We start from the raw sequence: 23,397 nt of genomic DNA, 5'->3' as shown, positions 1-23,397 counted from the left end.
TATAAATAGAGACATTCTCAGTGAACTAAGCGATTTTGGGGTCAATGACCAAGGTTTTCAGGAAAGTTCTGCTCGATTCTAATCTTTATCAGTTTCAATGGTATCAACAGGTTTTCATTTCTTGTATATATAGGATATAGATATATATAGATATATACACACACATATGTAAATTCAAGTTCCCAGTGCAATACTTTTGCAGACTTCCGTTCTGATGTTCACATCCTTATAGAATGTCGGCTGACTGAAGGCCACAGCATTTTCTACAGCCCAGTGTCTCTCAGCTGCTGTTATTCCTTTTCCATTGGCATCCAGAAAGCTGAAAGTAACAGCACGATTTATTCAGTCTCTGGGGGAGGGGAGGTGCATCTTTTTTCTTCTTTTTTTGTTTTATAAGCATTGCCTTTAAGGTGCAATTAGATCTTCCTACAACTGCTTGTCCTGTAGAATTGTGTTTTATAGCTGTAATTTACTTTATATTATAATATGCAAAGAATTTCTTCAACTGACTGCAGACATATATAGGGGTCATTGAGAGTCTTAATTTATACAGGTATCCCTATCATAGCCATTGATGTCAGTCCACGTGTAATTACAGGTCACCCTTTGGAAATTCAAAGCACTTTCCCATTGAAATTCCAAATATATATCAATGGTGTGGTGTATAAACTCTAGTTTTCTGAGTTCTGCAGAAGGAAACACATCCCTCTGCCAGATTTTTTTCTTTTGGTACTACTAGGGCCACTTTCAGCAGGTGATGGAGTTTGGTTACACGAAGAACAAGTAAGATATTTTCTTATAATTTCCTTGGCTTGTTTCCAATCTATAAAAACATTTCCCTTTAAATATTTATCATTAACACGGTGTTTTTTTTTTTAAAGGGATTTTGGCTTCTAACGCATTTTCTATCAATATTCATTATTTCCTTATTTTCTTAGGCTAATGGACCTGGCAAGCCTCTCTGAGACCAAAGATAGGTGATATGTAATGGATAGTTTCTACACATGGTTGCAAAAATGACACGTTGGTACTCCTCATGCATACCTTCTTTATCTAATAAACACAAGGGCACCTGGCCACAAATGAACACTGAAAGTTGTCTGACGGTCTGGAGCGAATGCCTGGCAAATGACAAGTTACACATACACAGACCTCTGAGGAAGCCAGGCCTTGGTTATCTCCGACATTGTTTCAGAATCCCAGTTCCTTTTGGGAAATGTACACAAGTAGTTTGTTTTCCACCTCCCACGTGGAAATCTGGACAACCCTGCTCTGATGTTGATGGTATGCACAGGCAGGGAGGCATTCTAAGCAGTGACTCGAGACACCTGTGGGTCCTGTGGCTCTCAGTAGGGAAGAGGAATCTGGACTTGCTCATTAAGCTGAAATCTCTGTAAAGCAAAATAAGAGAGCAAATGAGAATTAACAGACACCTGAGTGAAGTAAAAGCAGTTAGATAAGAATTCGCAAAAAGAATTAAGGTTCAACATTAGTCTGGCAATTGTTTAATTTATTTTTCCTTTTGAGACAGGATCAGCTTCTATACCACCATGAACTCCAGGCTTACTTTGAACTTACTTGCATCTTCCTGCTTCTTCTTCTGCAGTATAAAAATTAGGGATTATAGGCTCATGCTCCTTTTGTCATTTTTTTTAATTATTTTAATTATTTTATTTATGTGCCTGTACACCTGTGTGCAGATGCCCATGGAAGCCAGAAGCAGGATTTCAGCATTCCTTTCTGGAGTTCCCAGTGTTTGAGTGCAACCTGATGCGGGTGCTGGGGTCTCATGTGCAGTACTCTGGCCAAGGAGCAAGAGTTGTTAGGGAGTAGCTCTCTAGCTCCTGTACCACATTTAACTAAAATCAAATCTTCACTGATACTTACAGATAACAGCATAGAAATTATTAAGAAGAATTAAAACTAAATGTAAACCCATTCAGAAGAGTCTGGCTTACCACTTACACACAGACACAAGAGAAGGGTCAGATTCCTACAGTTAGTCAGAGTCTTCAGGGGTAAATATTGTCTTTGACACTTATAACCTATGTGACACTGGACAGTGATTCAACCCGTCTCTACTTTAAATCCTACGTCTTTAAAATTGGGTGACAATACTCCAGCCACAAGGCTTTAGAATTGAATGCTCTGATGTGACAGAAGTTTCCAGAATAATGCAAAAAAAAAAAAAAAGGTGAAGCACGTCAGGTTAACGTTTATTTTTTATTAACTATAATCTCCTGTGATGTCCAACTTTATTATAATAATATGTTCTCTAAATGAGATCAGAGCTTTCTTTCCAGTGTAGCAGCAGTCCGCGTCAGGAACAAAGACTCTTTTAGACATTTCTTATTTGTTAATCACTCAACTGAAAAGCACATATCCCAGACAGAGGCCATATTACTCTGAGCTGTAAATAAGCAGGCGTTTCAGAGTGTGGTGGCTAGTCTTTGGCAAGTACATCTACTTACTGCCTGGCAGTAAGCCTCCAAACACTTGGTCTTTTCCTTGTGGATAGACTGTGCTCTGAGCTCTGATGACTGCGGCCTTTTTACAGCACTACTGAAGGGATGAGTTCACGCATCCCACTCCGTAAAGAGCCCAGTTGACGCAATGACAAACATTTATGTTTTGTGTCACTCAGAGGTGTGTGTATAGGAACTGAGAGCTGCTTAAATAAGCAAGGTGCTCTCCCCTGATTGAAATCAGAATGGCACTGAGGACCAAAGCCTATTATGCAGGAGCAAATAGCTACCATTAGCTGAATGTTGCTTGTGCACCTGTTTTATAATAGGAATTAAGCCTATTTAATTATGCAGTGAGGATTATGGCTGTCTTGATCAGTGTTCACGTGTCTTCCATCAATTTTCACCATGCCTTCCTCATTCTCTGCCTCAGAGACTGACATATGAAGCTTAAGTTTGTTATGTTACTTTTTCATCAGACTCTCCTAAGATTGTTGTGGCTGGGAAATAGTTGCCTGACATTGGGATTATGGAAAATTAGTAAAAAAACAAAAAAAACAAAAAACAGGGCCTTTCTCTTTCTGATACTACCTTTAACCTTCTTTTTAACGCCTTGGTGACTGTTTTCCCGCATTTCTGCTGTCTATCATGATTCCTTCGCCTCCCTTGTACTTTGAGAAAGAGAGATGTTGTTTTCATTTACAGGTAGAGAACTGAGTGGCCTGTCTAAATGCACACAGATAGGTGGCGAGCAGATCTTCAAATTTGTGCTAATTTTAAACAGGTGTGGTTAAATTAGTTCGCTGCACCCAAATGAAAGACCGGACTGGCTTTCATCAATCTCTTTTTCTCTACGAAATTGACTGAATCAGGGCAAATGCTACCCATTGCCACTGAGTAACCCAGTCTTCCCAATAGCCGCTGAGATCTCTTGAAAGCAAGCTCAAGCTGTTTGTCTTCAGTTCCCTAACATCTACTACTGTGCTTAGAACTTAGTAGGCCCTCAATAAAAATTTGTGTAATGAATATTAATCACTACCAGCAGGACAGTGCATTAGGGAGCCTAAAGCTGCCTGGTAAGACTTAGGTAAAAAATGTGGAAACTGGCTTGTCCTGCAACTGTCTCCTCTTTTTCCAGATAAGTTTGGCACAGGGAGTGACATCGATGCCATTAACATCTGGCTCTACTAAAGGCAGAACTCATATTTTGAATTTCCTCTTCTGTTTCTCAGTTTAGATTTAGAACATACCTAAGCTGACAAACTGGCTAGATTGCTGGTGAAGGAACGGTCTATGTTCCAGGATTATTTTGCATGGTAAAACCACATGAATTGGAATTTTCTTGATATCTGATAAGATTTCTGAGGTACCTGGAATATAGAAAATAAAATGTACATATATATACATATACGTATATATGTATATACATATGTATATACACACACGCTCACACACACAGACACACACAGAGAGACACACACAGACACACACACAGAGACACACACAGACACACACACACAGAGACACACACACACACACAGACACACACACACACACACACACACACACACACACACACACACACACACACACACACACACACACGTGGAATTTTGCATTGTCTCCTTTGGTTTCTGATCAGAAGGAGCTGACCAAAATAAAATCACTCGCTAGGAATCAAACAATTCATTGTATTTCCCCAAGTCCTTTCTTGGCAAGTCCTTCCTTGGCTTGGTATTGGTTGAAAGCATTTTAGCTGGAAGGCGTCCAAGAGGCTGTCTCTCCCAGTTAGAGGCAATCTGAGGATTCTGAAAATAAGTGCTTTTCGTAGGACTTTTGCTGCTCTGACTTTCTTTTAGTCTCAGCATGGAGAGGACCGTCTTCTAAAGCTTCTTCATGTATGTACTTCTTACTTGGCCATGGTAAAGCAAAGCCTTTGCTTCCTTAATTCAGTAGTGCAGAGTAAATGAAAAGGACAGCACGCATTTTCTGAAGCTGAGTGTGTGGATACTGAGTGTGAGTGAGCTTGTTTGTTCACGTTGGACAACGCCGTATTCTCCTGTGACTGAGATGTTATTAAGGCCACCAACCAGAGGGTGCTGCTGACCCCTAAGAGTTTCTGCTTAGGGAGGGGAGAGTGCCTGGTGAAGGAACGGTCTATGTTCCAGGATTATTTTGCCAGGTAGTGACAGTTCTAGAGGTCTGCTTTCCAGGATGCTCACCCAGGAAACTACACTGCATTCTCAAAAGAATAGGGCAGATAGATGCTCCACCAGATACCTTTAAAACAAAGCAATGCAAAATGTTTCATATTTGTGCCCAGGTTTGCCTGAAAATGGGTGCGATGAACTCCTATTTCTCATGTGGATGCTAAAGAGGGGGACACATCGCATAGCTAACTGCTTAATTACAAGTGCAATGTCCTGCTTTCATTAGCATTCATGATTGACTTGGGTTTATTGGTGATACTGTGTGATCCTGGGAGCAGGAGTCATTGTTTAAACAACCCTGTGCTAACAAAGGACGCTGTTTACATGGCTGTCACTCCGTTCACATTTCTCATTTAGGATCAAAGAACTCTACAGGGGAATACGGCATGATTCAGAATTTGGTTATACTGGCTTCGCTGAGTCAATAAAACAGATGTTCCCTTACCTCTTTTTCTCTATAGACAAGTTTAAGATGCATCTAAAATATATATTTTTCAGAGAAAAGGTTGGCACATCAGAAGAAAGTAGAGGTTAATTTACTAACATTAAATCTGTTTTCAAGTGCCTGACTTTGTATGATGTATTTACACTCAAGACACTTCTTTGTAAAATTTCTGAGACAGCAAAAGTGTTTTTGAAAGAAATCTTTAAGGTGGTGATAGAAACTACCACTATCTTCTAGAGCCTAGACCCACTTTCTCTTGGCCAAAAGATGAAAAATAGATATTCAGAATAGTTATATTTTAAACCACCAAAGAATGTGAAAATAGCTTTGACATGGAAGAGGAGAAAAGTTCACTCTTACTGTTGAGTAGGGAGACCAGTCAGGGCTCAGACAAGGACAAGGAGAAACAGAAGAAAGGCTGATGAGAAATTGCTCTAGGGATGACAAAATGAGGCAGGTGGGCAGAGTTGAGGATGTAATATGTCAGCTATATTCGAAGTAGATTTGAATTACGAGTTTTCTCTCTAATGGAAATCTTCCCCTTTCTACCATTTGGCTCCTCTCAAGAAGTTAAGTGTTCCTGGAGTTTTATGTGGGAGCCTTGAGTCTGGGGTTTTCATTCAAGTGTTCGCTTGGGACTGCCAAGATAGTTTATGTAATGTTCATACATATATTGTCAATTTTCAACCCTATTTACATAAGTAAGTTGAACCTCAGCCTACATGGCCTGGTTCAATCATAGTGTGTTTATTTATTTTTTTATTCATTTATTTATAACAAATTTTAATTTCCCAGGAGAACAATAGGATCCTGGGGATCTAGGTCCAAGCAACTTTCTCTGGTGTTTGATCAGTCTTGAGCAATTCAGCCTTCTATAGAACAGCCGGCTTGTCTTGTTACTTGTTGAATACTTGTGTTTCATGAAGTTAATAGCACAGACCAAGTGCTCGATAAGGATTTGTTGTAGTTGAAAGGCAGTGAAGAGAACTAGAGTCATGCAGCATGGCTCAGAGCTCTGATAAATGTTTAAAATTATTTATAAATTCTGTATTAATTATAAAATAAACATTATTTGGAGAATTTTCAGTGCTGTGGACACAGCTGAGAAATCATATGGATATGTTAAAATAAATTTGTAGATTAATTATGAAATTAAAATACTTTGATGGTGCCAAAAATTATTTTACTTTAAAGATACAAGATAGATAAAGTTTGATAAGACTGGAAGAGTTGAATAGAATTCAAGTCACCTTTCTGCATGGCATATAAATGCTAGTACTGACATATTGCCTATACAGAGAGGGACATGTTTACCTATATATAATATGTAGGTCATAAATAACCACATCTAGTTCTCTTTTTAGGTGTCTGGTCTTTTTCCTAAACTCTACATTTTTAAACCTATTATTGTTGAATTCCTCCACAGATGGTAGACTTATTTATTGTTTTTACTTAGCTTGTTTTTAATGATTAAAATTCAGTATCTCCTCAGGTTTCTTTGAAACAACAGCGTCTCTGAGTGTTTCTCTTTCTGAGACTCCAGGGAAGTCTTGGAATGCAAGGAACTCAGGGAGTAAGCCTGGTCACACAGACTTTGTTGGCTCAGCGAGGCAGAGATTTACTACAAACACAATGGATGTCCTTACTTTCTTTTTTGTTGTATTTAATCACATTAATAGATCAATATGGAGTGAATTTGTTTGGGGTTTCCATGGATCAGAAGCTGAACATATTTTCTCATAGCTTGTGATACCGCAAAGCCTCAATGTCATCATAAGTGGACTGCATCGTTCTTTGACTGTGGAGCCAGTGACAAATGCACAATTCGATGGGAAGGCGTTCTATTGTTAGACTCCATTATAGTGCACTGAGTTGGGATAGGCATTCATTCTCAATCCTTAACAGGAGTTCCTCCTATGGGATTGGAAGAAATAAACTCCTTTAATTGCAATTTGTGAGAGGGTCACATGGCCAGGTCTAAGAAACCTAAATGACAGTCACTGTGAAAGCCACAGACTCAGTACTACAACTGCAAAGGAAAACAAAAAACAATGTATTTGCATTCTTAAAGGCAGTAGCTTTCCAGTGAGTTCAAAGGGCATCTCCTGAGTCTCATATGCTTTGACTAAAGAATAGAAAGCTTCATTTTATCCAGATCACTTGTTTACAGTCAGAGCCTAACAAGTTCCAAGGCTATCTTTAGTATTTTCAAAGAATAAGTATAGTTATTTGCACTGGCTTTTTCATTAGAAATCAATCAACTTCAATCTTCTCCTATGGATGTGTTTATAATGACAGTCAAAACTTTCATAAATAACTTTATAACATTCAAGATATTGATTAAATTGTTCCTATTCAAGAAATTCTTCTCTCTCTCTCTCTCTCTCTCTCTCTCTCTCTCTCTCTCTCTCTCTTTGCTATAAGTGAATTTATGGGTTTGAGTTTAAGAATATGTATGTGTACACGTGCACATGTATATATATATTTGCCAGTCAGGTCCAGTTCTGGCCTCTGGGTGTATAGGTTGGACACAAAGTAATGAAGCTTAGAAGAGTTGGTGAATTCTACAGAATCATGGCTGACATGAGTGCCCCCTCCCCCAAAAAATAGCCTTCTCACAGATGGTTTTCAGTGAAACAGCTCTCCTTTATTGGGGGTTACAAAGACTATTAAAACCTTGGGGAGAGGTTAGTGGTTTGTGTGGGGGTGGGGTAGGGGGATAAATGGACATTATTGCCCGGGGCTGAGGTGCTAGGAATGCTTCACTTGCATGAAGAGGAGTTCCAGGCACTTGCTAGACAAGCAAGACAAGGGAGAAAGTTAAACGTTTGATTTGTCTACCAGGCTATGTGACTGTGTCAAGAGTAGTAGAGTTACGTATACAGCAGAGGATGGCCTTGTTGGGCATCAGTGGGAGGAGAAGCCCTTGGTCCTTCCAAGGTTCGATGCCGCAGTGTAGAGGAATATCAGGGCAGCAAGGAGGGAAGGGGTGAGTGGGTGGTGGGGGGAACACCCTCATAGAAACAGGGGGAGAGGAATGGGATAGGGAGTTCATGGATGGGAAACTGGGAAAGGGGATAACATTTGAAAGGTAAATAAAAAATATCCAATTAAAAAAAGAGAGTAGCAGAGTTGGGTGTTGTGCAGGTTATATTGCGGGGACATGCAGTCACAGAGCAAGGAGGGAACAGTCCTAACTCTTGCTGGTCTTGGGATGAGGTATTTCAGGGTTGGGATGTGTCTTGACCTCATTCTTACTACAGACTAGCTCCCCGTGTCATAAAGCTGGCTAACCCCACATCTCCCCCTTTTTGTTTTATAAAGGGGTGGTGGTGTCTTGATCATTATTCCTTATGATGGGAATGGTTTAGTACTGAACCAGAACCCAATTGCCAGTGATTTTTACAGTGCTACTATCTGTAATTTTAGAAATTAGATGAGGCAGGATGCCAGGTGAAGTGGTGCTCCAATGGCCAATAAGGGGCCAAGTAGGTGCCTGGAGATTTTCCTTGAGGTCTTTGAACACTTACATGTTTTGTTTCACCAGCTCATATGCATGGACATAGAAACAGCATTCCTTCCCCAATACAATGCATATCCCTCCCTGTTCTGCAGTCATTAAGGCCAGAGCTCTCTGGCTTTGGAGAACAATCCCCATCAGGTACTTGACCTGTCATTGGAGGGACTAAAGACTGTCCATGACCTGTTATGCTTATTCTGAAGTCTTCATCCAGGTATTGTGTCTTGTCCTTTTGTTCTGAAAACACAGACTTTTGAACATCACACTGTAGGTACATTTCTTCCTTAGCACATGTATGGAATGGGGGGGGGAGCATAATCTATCTAATAATGACTCTCTGCTCTGTGCTTGAGCAGGTGAGTCTGTTAACTTTATGAGTCTGTTGGGACTGCATGACCAGACCGTAATATAAACTTTCATCCATGCCATATGAAACAATGGCATGTAATAATAAGTCATGAGGAACAGATAGCCAAAGAGATTTTTTAGCTACACAGAGACATACATATCTTAGGTGCTCTCTTGAGCTCTTCCCATATAGAGGAGACAGCATTTACATATCATGTTTTGTTGTTTTTATATGTTTCCATCTTCGTGTCTGCAGCCAAGATTTTCAGAAAGTCTTTCCTAACCAAATCTAAGTGTTATTAGATTTGAAGCTACAAGTTTTTGCTTCCTTTTGAAACAAGAGAAAAGCTTCTTCCACACAGTTCTTAACACATCCTTAAGATACATAAGCTGACTTAACTCATCAGCCCTTTCCAAAATGTAGTACATTTAGCATCTATGTTATCTTTCTCATCAATATTCAAGAAATTTGAATTCAATAAAGCATCATTTATCCCACCTTCTTAGTGCAGCTGAGAAAGGAAACCTATGCTAACCTACGTGACCTGTATAGAGAAGCATGGAGAGACAATATTTTGGAGAATGAGGATGTGTCTTGGTGATCCTTTAAAATGTAATGCAAAGAAAACCTCAAAAAGCTTAGAAATTATGTACCTAGAATCAATTTTACTCCCATCAAGAAAATATATCAGTTTGGAGATTGCTAACTACTAGGATGTATCGTAGGTAGCTTAGTTATTAGAAAAATTCTGTACATTACAAGAGATGACATGATGCCAAAATACAATATTTTTGTCATTATCAGTAACAGCTTGTCTGTGTAAAATAAACTGGCTCAAATGAATAGTCTTACTTCTATTACATTAATTAAAGATTAAATAATAGAAACAAAATAAAGGAGGACAAAATATCTCTGTATAAGTTTTTGTACATATTTCATATTGAAACAACCTGTTAAATATATTGGTAAATAAAATCAAAATATACTAAAGTAACTTTCACCTATTTTGTTAGCTTTTAATATGGTTACTGAAAAATATAGAATTATCCATAGTTTATATTTTATTTCTATTAAATGGTGCCTTTTAAGAGCATAGACTTTAATTAGGTTGATTGATACCAGCAGCAAACCTATTTATAACAGCATGCCTACAGAGCAATATAAAATAGATTAGCATATTGGCAGCCATTATCAATCATAATTCTGTGTTTTTATTTATTTAGTAATTAAAGACTGCATTTGTAAAAAAAAAAAAAAAAAAAAGGTAAAATACGAGCTAGTTACATGGACCTTAGTAATTTTAGATCCAAATGGAAATATGTTATTTTAATGTTAACCAAGGTATATTGACCAAATTAGCATGAGTACTAATCAATCTTTTCTTAAAGACAGACCTAAATCTATAGTTGTCGATATATAAAATTTCTACAGATCAATAATCTAAAGTTCCCTTTACCTGGGAGAGGTGGATCCAAGATTATTTTCTGTGGCTTACAAGGATTTTTAGGGATATTGAAACCTACATTGTAGAGAAGGCAATAGATGCACACCTTTGTGTTACATTAGAACATTGGGAAATGGCTTTGCATTTAAAGCACAAACATTCTTTAGTTTGACTTAAATCCATCAAATGGGGCTTCTTTTCCTTATCTGGAAGAGTGGGTGTATATAAATTTTACATTTTGAGTCTACACTTAAAAGAAAGCCAAAGGAAACTTAACAATCCTTAGCTGTGGCTAGGATGTTATCAGAACTTCATTGTTCACTGTAAAGACCCTGAACTTTATCTAGTACATTGTAGCGGATACCTCTGGAATCCTATGATCATCACCTCAAAATCCACACCAAATCCATATTGAGGCATTGCTTTATTAGTCTGAAAGGAGATACAATATCATTTAAACCATCGACTTTAATTCTAATGCTGTAAATCTTTTAAAAATGGTAAAGAAGTTTAAAATCACCCTATTGTGGTTTTGTAATATTAAAATAAAGTAGTTTTTATGAGTAAAGGCATAGAGCATAACCATAAGTTTCAGGAGACAAAACAACCAAAGTACAATTGAGTTTGGTATCCAAGCGATCCATCTGTGATTCCTGTAAGTTACTTTTAGTCAGAGTCAATTTTCTTTTAGCCTCAGCTGATAATTTTCATCGACTACTTAAGTCCAAATCATTACGTTAATTTTTAAATACATAGCTTATTTTTTGAGTGGTTAATCTAATAGTGGGTTGTAGCTTGTCCTTCAATGTGTCCCATGAAGGGAACATTGGCAATCAGTTATTTCTGCTATTAGGGAGGAAGAAACACAAAAGGAAGCAACAGGAAAATTCAAAGTTTCGGTCATCTGGTCCAAGTGGCATTGTTTCAAGCTAAGGCATCACAAGCTGCAGCTTTAGCAGCAAATCTCCACCCATCATTCTTATATAATTCAGGATTTGCAGCTCTGTGACCCTTAGCTGAAAAGCTGCTAAGTAACATGTTTGCTCTGTCTACGCAGAGAGTTTAACTTGGCAGTGAGCATATGAGGAAGATCCTTTCCATTCTTCCACCATTCATTCCTCCATTCATTCCTGGCTTGGGAGAAAGGACTTTTGGGGTCTGGGCCCACCCTGACATTGCCAGCTAATAGCTCTTTGTTTGTTTGTTTGTTTACCACCCCCCCCAGAAAGTAGACCAAGCAAGGAAGAAAGATGCAGGGGGAGGGCGTGAGTGGGGTCAGGGTGTGATCTTGTGAGCCAGAGGGTGGGAAGACTATCTTCAAGCTGGCTGAGGCTCGCTCAGCTGCAACACCTGGCTGGCTGAACTATGGGAAAGCTGCCTATTTAAATTGGTGATCTGAGTTTGCAGGGAGTCCAGCCCTGGTGGGATGGGCATGAACTGGGAATGCCTGAAAATCAGGACTCTTGACAGAGCCAGGAGTAGAAGGAGTGGTGGAGCTAACTAGGGGGTTAATTGGATTTTTCTCTGCTTTGGGATAGGGAAGGGAAGCCAAGGGCTATGTGGCATTTCCTCCTATCTATCAGTCTATCTATCTGTCTGTCTGTCTATCTATCTATCTATCTATCTATCTATCTATCTATCTATCTATCTATTTTTGACAGAATTGTGAAAAGTGAAGCTTTGCTGGCCAGTGGAGAAGGGGAAGGGGAAAGCCACAACTTGGAGTTGGAGATGTGGTTCATCTGCCTTTGTAAAGGAGCCCTGCAGAGTGCAGGGCTGTTAGCTGGCAGGAGGGGAAGTTGATGGGGCCATGCAGCTTCATTTTGGGGGATTTTACGAAGGCCCATATTTTTCTAATCTGAGAGGTTTTTGTTTTGTTTTCTGTTAGTTGGTTGGTTTATTATTCATTCATTCATTCAATTAATTCAAATTAATTAATTTTTAAATTAATTAATCAATTACTTTATTAAATTTCAATCTATTTATTTATGTGATCCTCATAATAGAAATGGAAAGGAAACTTCTGTTCCAAAGAAGAACATTTCTGCAGACTGACAGTACTCAGGGGATTCTCGAACAGCACCAAGACATCAGCCTGCTTGCAAGCTTTAAGCGTTCCAGCGACTATCTTATATGGTATTTACTGGTCACTCACTGTGTTGCCAGTTTTTTGCTTTTTTTTCTTTTTGAGAAAAATATGGGGAGTTTTGATGTCAGGGTTCAGGAAGAGACTTAGAGACCTTTACCTAATACTAGAGAACACCCTGGCCAGTTAGCCTTTTCGGTGTTTAAAACTAAAAAAAAAAAAAAAAAAAAAAAAAAAAATAGACTACCAATCCTCGTGGACACTTGGGCTTTTGAGTTGATGCCAAAGGTGGTGGCGGAGTGTCATTCACTCTTCCCTGCTTAAACCTTAGGTCCTGTTGAATCCACAGGGGCAGCAGCAGCTGCCTTGGATTTTGATTCTGTCCACAGAGTAGGCAGGTTGTAATTGAGGGAATGAAATATGGTTGGTTGGTTGGGTCCCACGGGATCTGAGTTGCATGAGTGCCAGCTTGTGGAGGGAATAGTCTTCTCAGAGATGGTTTTCAGTGAAACAGATCTCCTTTATAGAGGGTAAAAAGAGCTATGCAAACCATGAGGAATAGTAAGGGATGGGATGAATGCACATTATTAGCTGGTGTCAAGGTGCTGAGAGTGCTTTGTTTGTAGGAAAAGGACATGTCCTTACATGAAAAGAGGAATTTAAACCTGTAATTTGGCCACTGGACTATGTGACTACATCTATGGTACAGAAGTGGGGGTTGTACAGGATACATGCACCTGGAGATGCAGACTCAGAGCAAGGAGGGAAGAGTCCTAGCTCTTGCTAGTCTCAGGATAATATCTTTAGGGTTGAGATATATCTCAGCTAGCAGAAGTCATGTAGGGTAGGCTGTGGCAAGCAATTGAGCTTCTTGGAGATGATCCACCATTTTGCATGGCTGTGATAAGTGTGCTCTGTGAGGGAAGGGCTCCAGAGAATTCATCCTGCTCATATTGGTCATATTCATATTGCTCCTTGCTGATATGTCTTCCATGCTCCCCACTGATGTGTCCCTCAAATATCCAAAATGGCCTAGTTTGCTCACTGGGTCTATAATCACTCTGTTGGGTAGCTTTCCTGCAGAATCAATGTGAAGATGAACTTTCATGTAATGATGCTGTTTAGACACATTGATGATTTCATCATTTTTGATAATGATCTCATAGAACTGCTGGATTGATTCAAGTAATTTTAAACTTCCTGGGGGCGGGGGGGGAGAGGACCTGCAAATAGACTTCCATGTCATGAGATAATTCCAAGAAAATAGGCTTGGAACAAATTTATGATCAAGGAAATTAGTCCTTCTAGGTTAGAAATGAGGCTACTAATCTCAGTAACTGAAGGTCATAAACTGGGAATGGGCAATTTATTAAGGGTAAAATGACTGAAAATAAATGATTGACTAGTTTATCTCTATAAGACTTTAAAAAAAATAGATACCAGGCAGATGACCAGCCTCTTGACAAAGTCTTGTTAACTTGTAACATTAAAAACTATTGCTCTAAACTTATAATGAACTTGTGGAGCTAGAAAATAGATAAGGAATGTTTAGTCAGATATGACTCTTAATGGAAAGACATGTAAACAATTCTGCTGTAACTTCTTAAACATTATTGACTTATGACATGAACCATTGCTTTAAACTTACTGTGAACTTGTGAAATGTAAAATTGCTTTGAAAACCATGTAATCAGTTACTCTGCAGTAGCAATTTTCCCTGTGTATATGATAATCACTTTCATAGCTGTGAGGTAATTTATTTAGATAAAGAACTTCTGTCTTACAGGGTATAAAAGCTGAGAGCAAACATGAAATGGTGAAGAAGCTCTTTTCTGCTTCATCCAGTGTATATATGCGTGCCTGAATTTCTCTCTTTTCCTTTCTCTCTGGTTCATGAAGAGTTGACTTGCTCCAAGCCTGCCTGTTACTTGACCAGAAATAGGTCCCTGAGTTAAAGAGCTCAAGTAACTAAGTTTATTTTTCTAACCTTCTGCTGCTATCAGCAGGAGTCAATTGCCAGAAGCCACCAGCTCTGGCCCTGAGAATAACAAAAGAATATTAATTGTGAGAAACTATCAGTTCTGGCCCCAAAAAGTACCTGGGTATCAAGGACGGTCCTTGACACTCAAACTCCTTCTTGCTAAGGGATTGCTTCCACAAGTCAGGTGGTTTTCTGGCTCCACGCATGTGCATATTATGAAGGCCTGAAGGCAAGATCATAGCAGGTTGGCACAGTGCTATGTTCCTGATGTCTGAGTCCTCCCAGGGTTGAGGTTACATTGCAAAGAAGCCCAGCTATTTTGCTTGGTTACTAAGAATTCAAACTAAGATCCTCAACCACTTTGTTTACCCACTAATGCACCTGTTTTTAATTATCAATTCTACACAGGCTAGAGTCATTTTGGAAGAGGAAACCTCAATTGAGAAAGTGTTCCAATGAAATTTACTAATGATACACCCTGTGGTATATTAACTTGATTGGTGTTTGATGTGTGAGGGCCTAGATCACTGTGCGTGGTGCAAACCCTGGGCAGGAAGTTTTGGGTTGTATAAGTAAGCAGGCTGAGATTGTCTTAGAGATCAAAGCAGGAAGCAGAGTTCCTCCATGGCCTCCACATTGGCTTTTACATCCAGGTTGCTGTCTTAAGTTTCTACCCTGACTTCCCTCAGTGATGAACTGAGATATAGAACCTGTAAACTACCATAAAACCTCTTCCTTCTTACTTGTTTTTGGTCCTGGTATTTCATAATAACAACAGAAACAAATGAACTGAAATAAAATAAACTGAATAGAACACCCTAGCCCTAAGAGAGTTTGGGCTGTCATTGTTTTAAAGAATGACTTATTACACTTTAGTAAATAATTTAACTATTAACTGTTTGTTCTCTCAGAAAAACAGCAGTAAGATTGTTTAAGGAATAGATATCTGGAAACAATCAGAAGAACAACATGGGAAAATCTGAGAAAAGGGTTGCAACCCATGGGGTCAGATGTTTTGCCAAGATCAAGGTATGGATTATTTCTATATATGGATGTTTATAGTCATGGAAGTTTTTTGAAACAATCATTGAAAATGCTTGTAATATTTCTCAGTTTGCATGAAGTTTTCCAGCACAAAAGCCATTTACCAAGTATGTCCTTAATTTCTCCCCTTAAAGACATTGGTTTTCTAATTACAGATGCTTAGTCATGATTATTCATCCAGGAAAATTTATCAAAATGATTTAGAACAGGGGTTCTAAACATGTGGGTCATGCCTCTTTGCAGGTGTCAAATGATCCTTTCAAGGGGGTCACCTAAGGTTATGAGAAATCACAGATACTATATTAGAGTCTATATCATCATCAAAATCACAATTATGAAGAAGTAACAAAAATAATTTTATGGTTGGGGTCAACAGAACTGGAGGAACTGTATATAAAAAGACATGAGCATTAAGAAGGTTGAGAATCACTGATTTAGAGGGTCTTAAAGGAGAGTGGGGTTTAAAATGCATTAGATGTGTATTATGTTGTGTAATTTAGCATGAGGTCAGAGGTCAATCAGTGCTCAGCCTTCAAGGGTACCTGACATAAAATCAGGGACCACAGCTAGGAAAGACTTTCCTAGAAGAAGCACTCTGTTGATTAATATGGAAAAAATGGCTTTGTGATCCAGTCAGATAAATATTTTCTTCAAGCATTGGCAATGTAATAATTACTATTTATAAGAAAACAGATCATTCTATTAGCTGCTTTAGTGGTTTTCAGTATTTTAGATACAAATATTGTTCTTATACTTCCAAAGGCATGTTTGTATCACCAAATGTGAACTTACATTAACCCAGGAAATTCGAGCGCTGATCAATTTCTGCAGAGTCCTCATCATCCCTCTCTAAGCTTCTGCTGCCTAAGTCATCCTCACTTAACCTTTATTCACATGTAGTAGAATCCATGTATTAATATAAAAGAGGCTTCAGGCTCAGCCCCTGGAAAGTGATTACCTCTAATGATTTACAAATTATGAGAATCCAAAGCCCTTCAAGGTATCCTTCAGTTCTCACAGTCACTGAGGAGCTCAGACTCCCTGGCTCCTAACCTTCCTCAGATGCTTACTACATGTGTCATTTTGTACAATCTATTCACATCTCTCTGTATCTCTCACTGTTTCTCTCTCTCTCTCTCTCTCTCTCTCTCTCTCTCTCTCTCTCTCCCTCTCTCTCTCTCTCTCCCTCCCTCCCTCTCCCCCTCCTGCTCTCTCTGTGTGTCTGTGTTTACTTATCTGCGATATCTAATCCTAGTGGTATGAGGGATTAAATTCAGGCGCTCACACATGCCAAGCAACTCCTCTGTCCCTAATCGCCACCTGCTCCTCCATTGTTAAGATCCTTTAACTTCTCTAAATTTGTGCATTATTTTATTTATATGGGTACTTTGCCCTTAGGTGTGTTGGTGGACCAGTTGTATGTCTGATATCCTTGGAGACCAGAAGATATTGGATCTTCCGGAACTGTAGATACAGATGTTTTTTGTTTTGTTTTTAATTTTTTATTTACTTTTACATTCCAGATTTATTCCCCTCCCAGTCCATCCCCCAACTATTCAAAATCCCATATCTGCACTCCCCGCCCCCAGTCTCCATGAGGATACAGGTGTTTTTGAACCACCATGAGGCTGCTGAGAACTTAACCCAGGTCCTCAGAAAAAGCAGCCAGTGCTTTTATCTACTGATCTGCAATTTCATCTTCAAAGTTAGCGTAATGATGAGTATTATAACTATTAGTTTCTATTACTAATAGCATTTGTAGAAAGACATCATGAGGTTTCATTATAAGCACTACTTCTCGAGTTTATCTTTGGGTACCATTGTAGGGTTTCTATTGCCACAAAGAGACACCATGACCAGTGCAACACTAACAAGAAAAAATATTTAATCGTAGATGGTGTATAGGTTCATCAGTTTATTTTGTTACTGTCATGGTAGGAACCATGGTAGCCTGTGGGCAGACCTGGTGCTAGAGAAGAAGCCTAGAGTTCTACATGCAGATTGGCAGGCATCAGGAAGTGAGGGAAACTGGTCCTGGCTGTAGCTTCTGAAACTTCAAAGTTTATTCCTAGTGACATACTTCAACCAATAAGGTCACACATACTGGAACAAATCCACACCTCCTAGTAGTATACTCCCCAGTGGCCAAGCATTCACACCTATGAGTGTATGGAAGCCACTTCTACTCAACACCACAGTTACTTTAACTGGGAGTTCAACGACAGTAGATGTTGGTGTAAATAGTATGGGGAAATATTAAAACCATGGGTTTTCAAGAAAAAAAAACTTATAGGATTGTTTTAAAATAATTAGATTTCTGTCCTCTGAGTTTAGAAACATCTAAAATATTTGCATGGTCAAAAGGTCCACACTGAAGGTCCTTATTCTTAAGTCTAGAAATAAAATCATTAAGAAAAGTCTTCCTTGGGAAACATCTCTAGGGTGTGCCAGAGACCTGGGATGGTGGAGACTCCAGGGAGTCTATGAAGGCAACTCTAGCTGAGACTCCTAGCAGTGCGGAATCTGGAGCCTGAAATGGCCACCTCCTGTAACCAGGCAGGATTCCTAGTAGAGGGACAAGGACATCAACCCACCCACAAAACCCACCCCAAATTTGTCCTGCTTACAAGAAGTACAGGGTCAAATATGAAGCAGAGAATGAGGGAAGAGCCAAGCAATGACTGGCCCAGATTGAGACTCATTCCATAGGCAAGAATCAATCCTTGACATTATTAATGATATTGTTATGCTTGCAGACAGGAGCCTAGCATAACTTCCTCTGAGAGACTATACCCAGCAACTGACTGAAACAGATGCAGAGACCCCATAGCCAACCATTAGATTCATCTTGGGAAGTTTTGTGAAAGATTTGGGGGAAGGACCAGGACATGATAGGGACTCCACAAGAAGAACAACAAAGTCAAATAAGGTGGATTCTTGGTGGCTCCTAGAGACTGAATCACCAACAAAATAGCAAGCATAGGTTGGACCTGTACATACGTAGCAGAAGTACAGCTTAGTCTTCATGCAGATTCTCGAACAAGTGGAGCATGAGCTGTCCCTCATTCTGTTGCTTACTTATAGATCCCATTCCCCTAGCTGGGCTACTTTGTCTAGCATCAAGTGGAAGATGATATGCCTAGTCTTGCAATGACTTGATGTGCCTTAAGGCCTTCAGCTATGCACACACTGGTAAATTCATCAAGTATCAATGCTTAGTTGTAATCTAATGGCTACACAGATTAAGCTACCCCATAAAAACCAAATCAAAACTCATAGACCTTAAAAAGAGTACTGCTAGCGATTTGGGTATTAATAGGGAAGACTGGAGGAAAAGAGAGGAAGAAAATAATAATCTAAATATTTCATATATATATGAAATTACCAAAAAGTAAATTTCTTGTGTAATCAAGGGCTGTTTATACCGAATACAATTGGTAGCCTCAGGTGGAGGCTCTTTGATCAGTAAATGACAAATTCATAATCAGAAAATAAATTTCTTTTTTTCTTAAACATTTTTCCTAGATGTTTCTGTTGGCATTAACATGTGCATATGTATCCAAATCATTATCAGGAACTTATATGAATTCCATGCTCACACAAATAGAGAGACAATTCGGTATCCCCACATCTATAGTTGGGCTTATCAATGGGAGCTTTGAGATAGGTAAGTTATTTTTATGTTTACTTATCTTTACATGTTGGTATTTTCTCCTTATTTCCTACATTAGATCATTTAATCCAGCTGAGATCTGTGCTTTCTGAAATTGATTGGTAGCCTTGTTTGCTGTGAAATTGATTGGTAGCCACTTATTTAATTATTCTCATGATGTCTGCTTATGATTGCCACATACTCTGACAGTTCACCCCCCCACCCTGAGGAGTACAGCAGATATAGAATATTAATATCGAATTCTGTCATTTGATAATTCAAAGAGAAGGTAAGGAATTTTTGTGGCCAATTTAGGAGAGGACTGTGGGAGCCTGGGGAAATTTATATTTTTAAAGAGAGAGCAAATGTTTCTCTTCCACATCTGTGTCTTTGAAGTAGATGGCTCTCTACTCCTAGTCAGTAGGGAAGATGGGGACTCTTTCCTAGGTTTGAGTTCTACAAGATACAATTCTTAAGAAGATAGAATGAACTCCAGCTCCTGATTTGGGGTCATAAACTAAGATAGGAGAGTACTTTGAGCAGTATTGGTATTTGGTCTTTGAAGGTCTGATAAAATTCTGCACTAAACCCATCTGGTCCTGGGGATTTTTTTGGTTGGGAGACTTTTAATGACTTATTCTATTTCCTTAGGGGTTATGGAGTTGTTTAGATAGTTTATCTGATCCCGATTTAACTTTGGTACTTGGTATCTGTCTAGAAAATCATCTACTACATCTAGAATTTCCAGTTTTGTTGAGAATAGGCTTTTATAGTAGGATCTGATGGTTTTTTCTTTAATTTCTTCAGTTTCTGTAGTTATGTATCCATTTTCATTTCTGATTTTGTTAATTGGGATACTGTCTTTGTGCCCTCTGGGTAGTCTGTCTAAGGATTTTCTTGCAACCCCATAAGAAGAACAACAATATCAACCAACCAGATCCCCCAAGTCTCCCAGGGCCTAAGCCACCAACCAAAGAGTACACAGGAGGTAGGGGGCATGACTCCAGGTGTACATGTAGCAAAGGATTGCCTTATATGGCATCACTGGGAACTCCTTGGTCCTATGGAGACTTGATGACCCAGGATAGGTGAATGCTAGGGCTCTGAGGCAGGAGTGGGTGTGTGGGTGCGGTAGCACCCTCATAGAGGCAGGGGGAGAGGGAGAAGAGAGGGGAAACTGAGAATGCCGATAACATTTGAAATGCAAATAAATAACCAATAAAAAATGAAAAAAAAAAAGAGTACAGAGAGGGAAAGATTCCCTTTATAAACCAATTGACATAGAACCCTTGGTGCCTCTTGTCTTGAATTAATTCATAGGTTTTCCTTTTCTCCTCATGAAATTGTCCTTAATGTATTTAAATAAACAAAGAAAATTTTCACTAAGTTGCTCAGGCTAGTCCTGAATTCACTCTGTAACCCAGGCTGACTTTGATCTTGCAGCCTTCCTCTTCTGGCCTTCCGGTAGCTGGGGACAGAGGGTCTGTGCTACCAGGTCCTATTTGTTCTTTCAACTCCCAACATGTTAATCAAAGGACTCTTTGTCAGTACAAAGCTTCCCAACCATTTTTTAAACCAATCTTTCTCTTAAATCAAAAAGATGAGTTTTTATTTTGAATTTTGATTTCTGCAATGTAGCCATAAGTTGGATAATAAGCCCTAGTTGGAGCATTAGGACTCTGAACAGCATTACCTGGTCTTAGGGAAAAAGTGACAACTAGAAATAGACATCTGTCTTGGTCATGTTGAGCAATAAAGGCATTTTAAAATATTATGTTTAAAACATGAACCCATTTGAGTCTGCATACAGCAGGCATGAGAGGAGAGATCAGAGATGGCATTCATTCAGGTCTACACTTGTTTTTGTACCTAATCACAAGGGTGAGATAATAGTGAATAGAGAAATTAGCATACTGTAGAATAATAGATATACTTCTCTTATGATCTCAATTTCTTTAAATCTTAAAAAAATTGATAAAACATCCTAAGCACCCATCCCTGTTTTCTTAATGTGGCTGTGAAACAATGAACCCTAGAGTCCAAATGTTGGAGAGGATGTTGACAAAGAGCTGCTAATACTTTACTGAAACGTGCATTCTCATTCTTCCCTCCCAGGAAACCTTTTGTTGATTATATTTGTAAGTTATTTCGGAACAAAACTTCACAGACCTATCATGATTGGTGTTGGATGTGCAGTTATGGGCCTGGGGTGTTTCTTAATCTCGCTACCCCATTTCCTCATGGGCCGGTGAGTATTCTAGTCTTGATGATATTCTAAGTTCAACTTTCACCTACAGGAAAAGAGCCTCAGAATTTCCACTCTGGGAGGAACAGTACTCCCCCAAAATACAGAAATCTAATACAGAAGTTAAAGTCTTTGGTCTGCCAGTATGAGTTATGCATCCTGTGGCCTTGGGTCTATTTGAACTCCCATCTAGTCTATTTATGAAGTTGGGACTTGAGGCAAGTCTTTCATGAAGTTCAAACACATGAACAGATTCTCAGAACCTGCTAATGCATGTGCTGAGTCCTTCCTAAGGACTATTTAGAAATGTTGGTTACAAGATGTCTACAGTATGACATAATTATGGGTCACCAAGAAAAATTAACTGGAAAGCCTGATTATTTTCATGTTTTTTAAAGCAGCTACATGGAAAATTGTCAAATTGAAATTATGTTATTTCTTGCCTCAGTTCCTGATTTCTGGGGATAGTTTTTAAGTTTTTTCTTTTGTTTGCTTGAGTGTCCTGTTAGTTTTTAGTACTTTGGTGTTCAATGATATAAAAGTTACCATTTTCGTTGACATGACTAAAAATGTTTTCTACCATCGAACTATGCTAATTTTGTTATAGAACTCATTCTTTAAAAAAAAAACTTGGATTTACAACTTAGTTCACTTTTCTTCTACTTGATTGATTTTGTATCACTGAATATTAGACAAGTCCATCAGCAGCTGGCAGAGGGAACGAATGTCTCTTGGCACATACACTGTTGTCATGGGATCTATTGTCTCCTATACTCCTCCTGCTTGTGAACTACAAACTTATAGGTCAGCTCAGTGTCATCTCCTTGGAACTCTCCACCATGATGTTCTTTTTCTTCTTTCCTTCATCTACTTCCCCCTGCCTCCCTTTCTTCATTCATTTTCTTATTTCTTTCCTTTTAAGATCTTTTATCTATTTATTTTGTGTGTGCGTGTGTGTGTGTGTGTGTGTGTGTGTGTGTGTGCACCATGTGTGTAACTGGTACATACAAAGATGAGAAGAGGGTGTTGGACCCCTGGAACTGGAGCTCCAGATGGTTGTCGACTACCATGTGGGTGCTGGAAAATGATCCCAGGTCCTCTTTAAGGACCCTTAACCACTGAGCCATCTCTCCAACCACACATTATCTTTTTAAAAACATGGCCTTAGTGTGTAGCCCAAGCTTGCCTAAAATTTACTATGTAGCTCAGGTTTACCACAAACTTTCAGTGAACCCCTTGCTTCAGATTTCCAAGGGCTGCTATTCCAAGGCTGAGCTATAACAATTGCCCTGCTTCTCCTCTGTCTTGCTCTTAATTAGTCACTGGGGGAGCACCCTAATCCCTGTTTGCTGCTTATTCTCCTTCTCTTTATTCTGCAGAAGAAAAGAAAATTCCTTTGGCAATTTAAGCTATTGTCACAAATTTGTAAAATTTGGAATCAGAATTAGTATTCTAATTCCTGTGTTTTCTTTCCTTTTTTTTTGTTTTGTTTGTTTTTAGCTCCATTGTCTGAACTTGATAATTATTGATATGAGTCCTTTGCCAGCTCTATCAGATGCCTGTGCTCAGGTCATTTTGTGAAGTTTCTTGTAGTCTTTTCTCCTCCATATTATATTCTTCCCAACTCAATTCCTTTTTCTGCAGCTGCTATTTGAACAATGGCACCATATGTTTTATTCATATTTTGGCATCTTCATTTTTTAACTTCATGATTTCTCATCTCCTTGTTGATTTCTGAAAGATTTAACTTTGTCATGCAGTCTCTTGCGTGGGCTTGTCATATCGTTGACATTTTGCTGTCAAGGACACCTCTTTACCTTGTCTTTCTCTTCTTATTATTTTGGGGAACATATTTAGTGACTTTTCCTGTGTGACTTGCTCCTTTTGTCATCATTGTCTCTTTTTCAGAAGGATAAGTCAATGTGTGATTGAACATGGACTGGATGATTGTGAGTT

At 38.9% G+C, this 23,397-nt stretch overlaps 1 protein-coding gene across 1 annotated transcript in view; it reads left to right on the top strand.

The window, feature by feature from the left end:
• Positions 1-4,276: 4,276 nt before the first annotated feature.
• Positions 4,277-23,397, top strand: part of LOC116903125 (solute carrier organic anion transporter family member 1A4) — a 49,444-nt gene continuing 30,323 nt past the window's right edge. The window contains exons 1-4 of the mRNA XM_032905477.1: positions 4,277-4,363; positions 15,412-15,529; positions 19,070-19,211; positions 21,312-21,444. Coding sequence (XP_032761368.1) covers positions 15,470-15,529; positions 19,070-19,211; positions 21,312-21,444 — 335 coding nt within the window. The 5' untranslated portion in view covers positions 4,277-4,363; positions 15,412-15,469. The remainder of the gene's footprint in view (positions 4,364-15,411; positions 15,530-19,069; positions 19,212-21,311; positions 21,445-23,397) is intronic.

Source organism: Rattus rattus, chromosome 6 (assembly GCF_011064425.1).
Source record: "Rattus rattus isolate New Zealand chromosome 6, Rrattus_CSIRO_v1, whole genome shotgun sequence".
Lineage (NCBI taxonomy): Eukaryota > Metazoa > Chordata > Mammalia > Rodentia > Muridae > Rattus > Rattus rattus.
The sequence above is the reverse complement of the archived record's forward strand: the minus strand, read 5'-3'. Positions and strand labels throughout refer to the sequence as shown.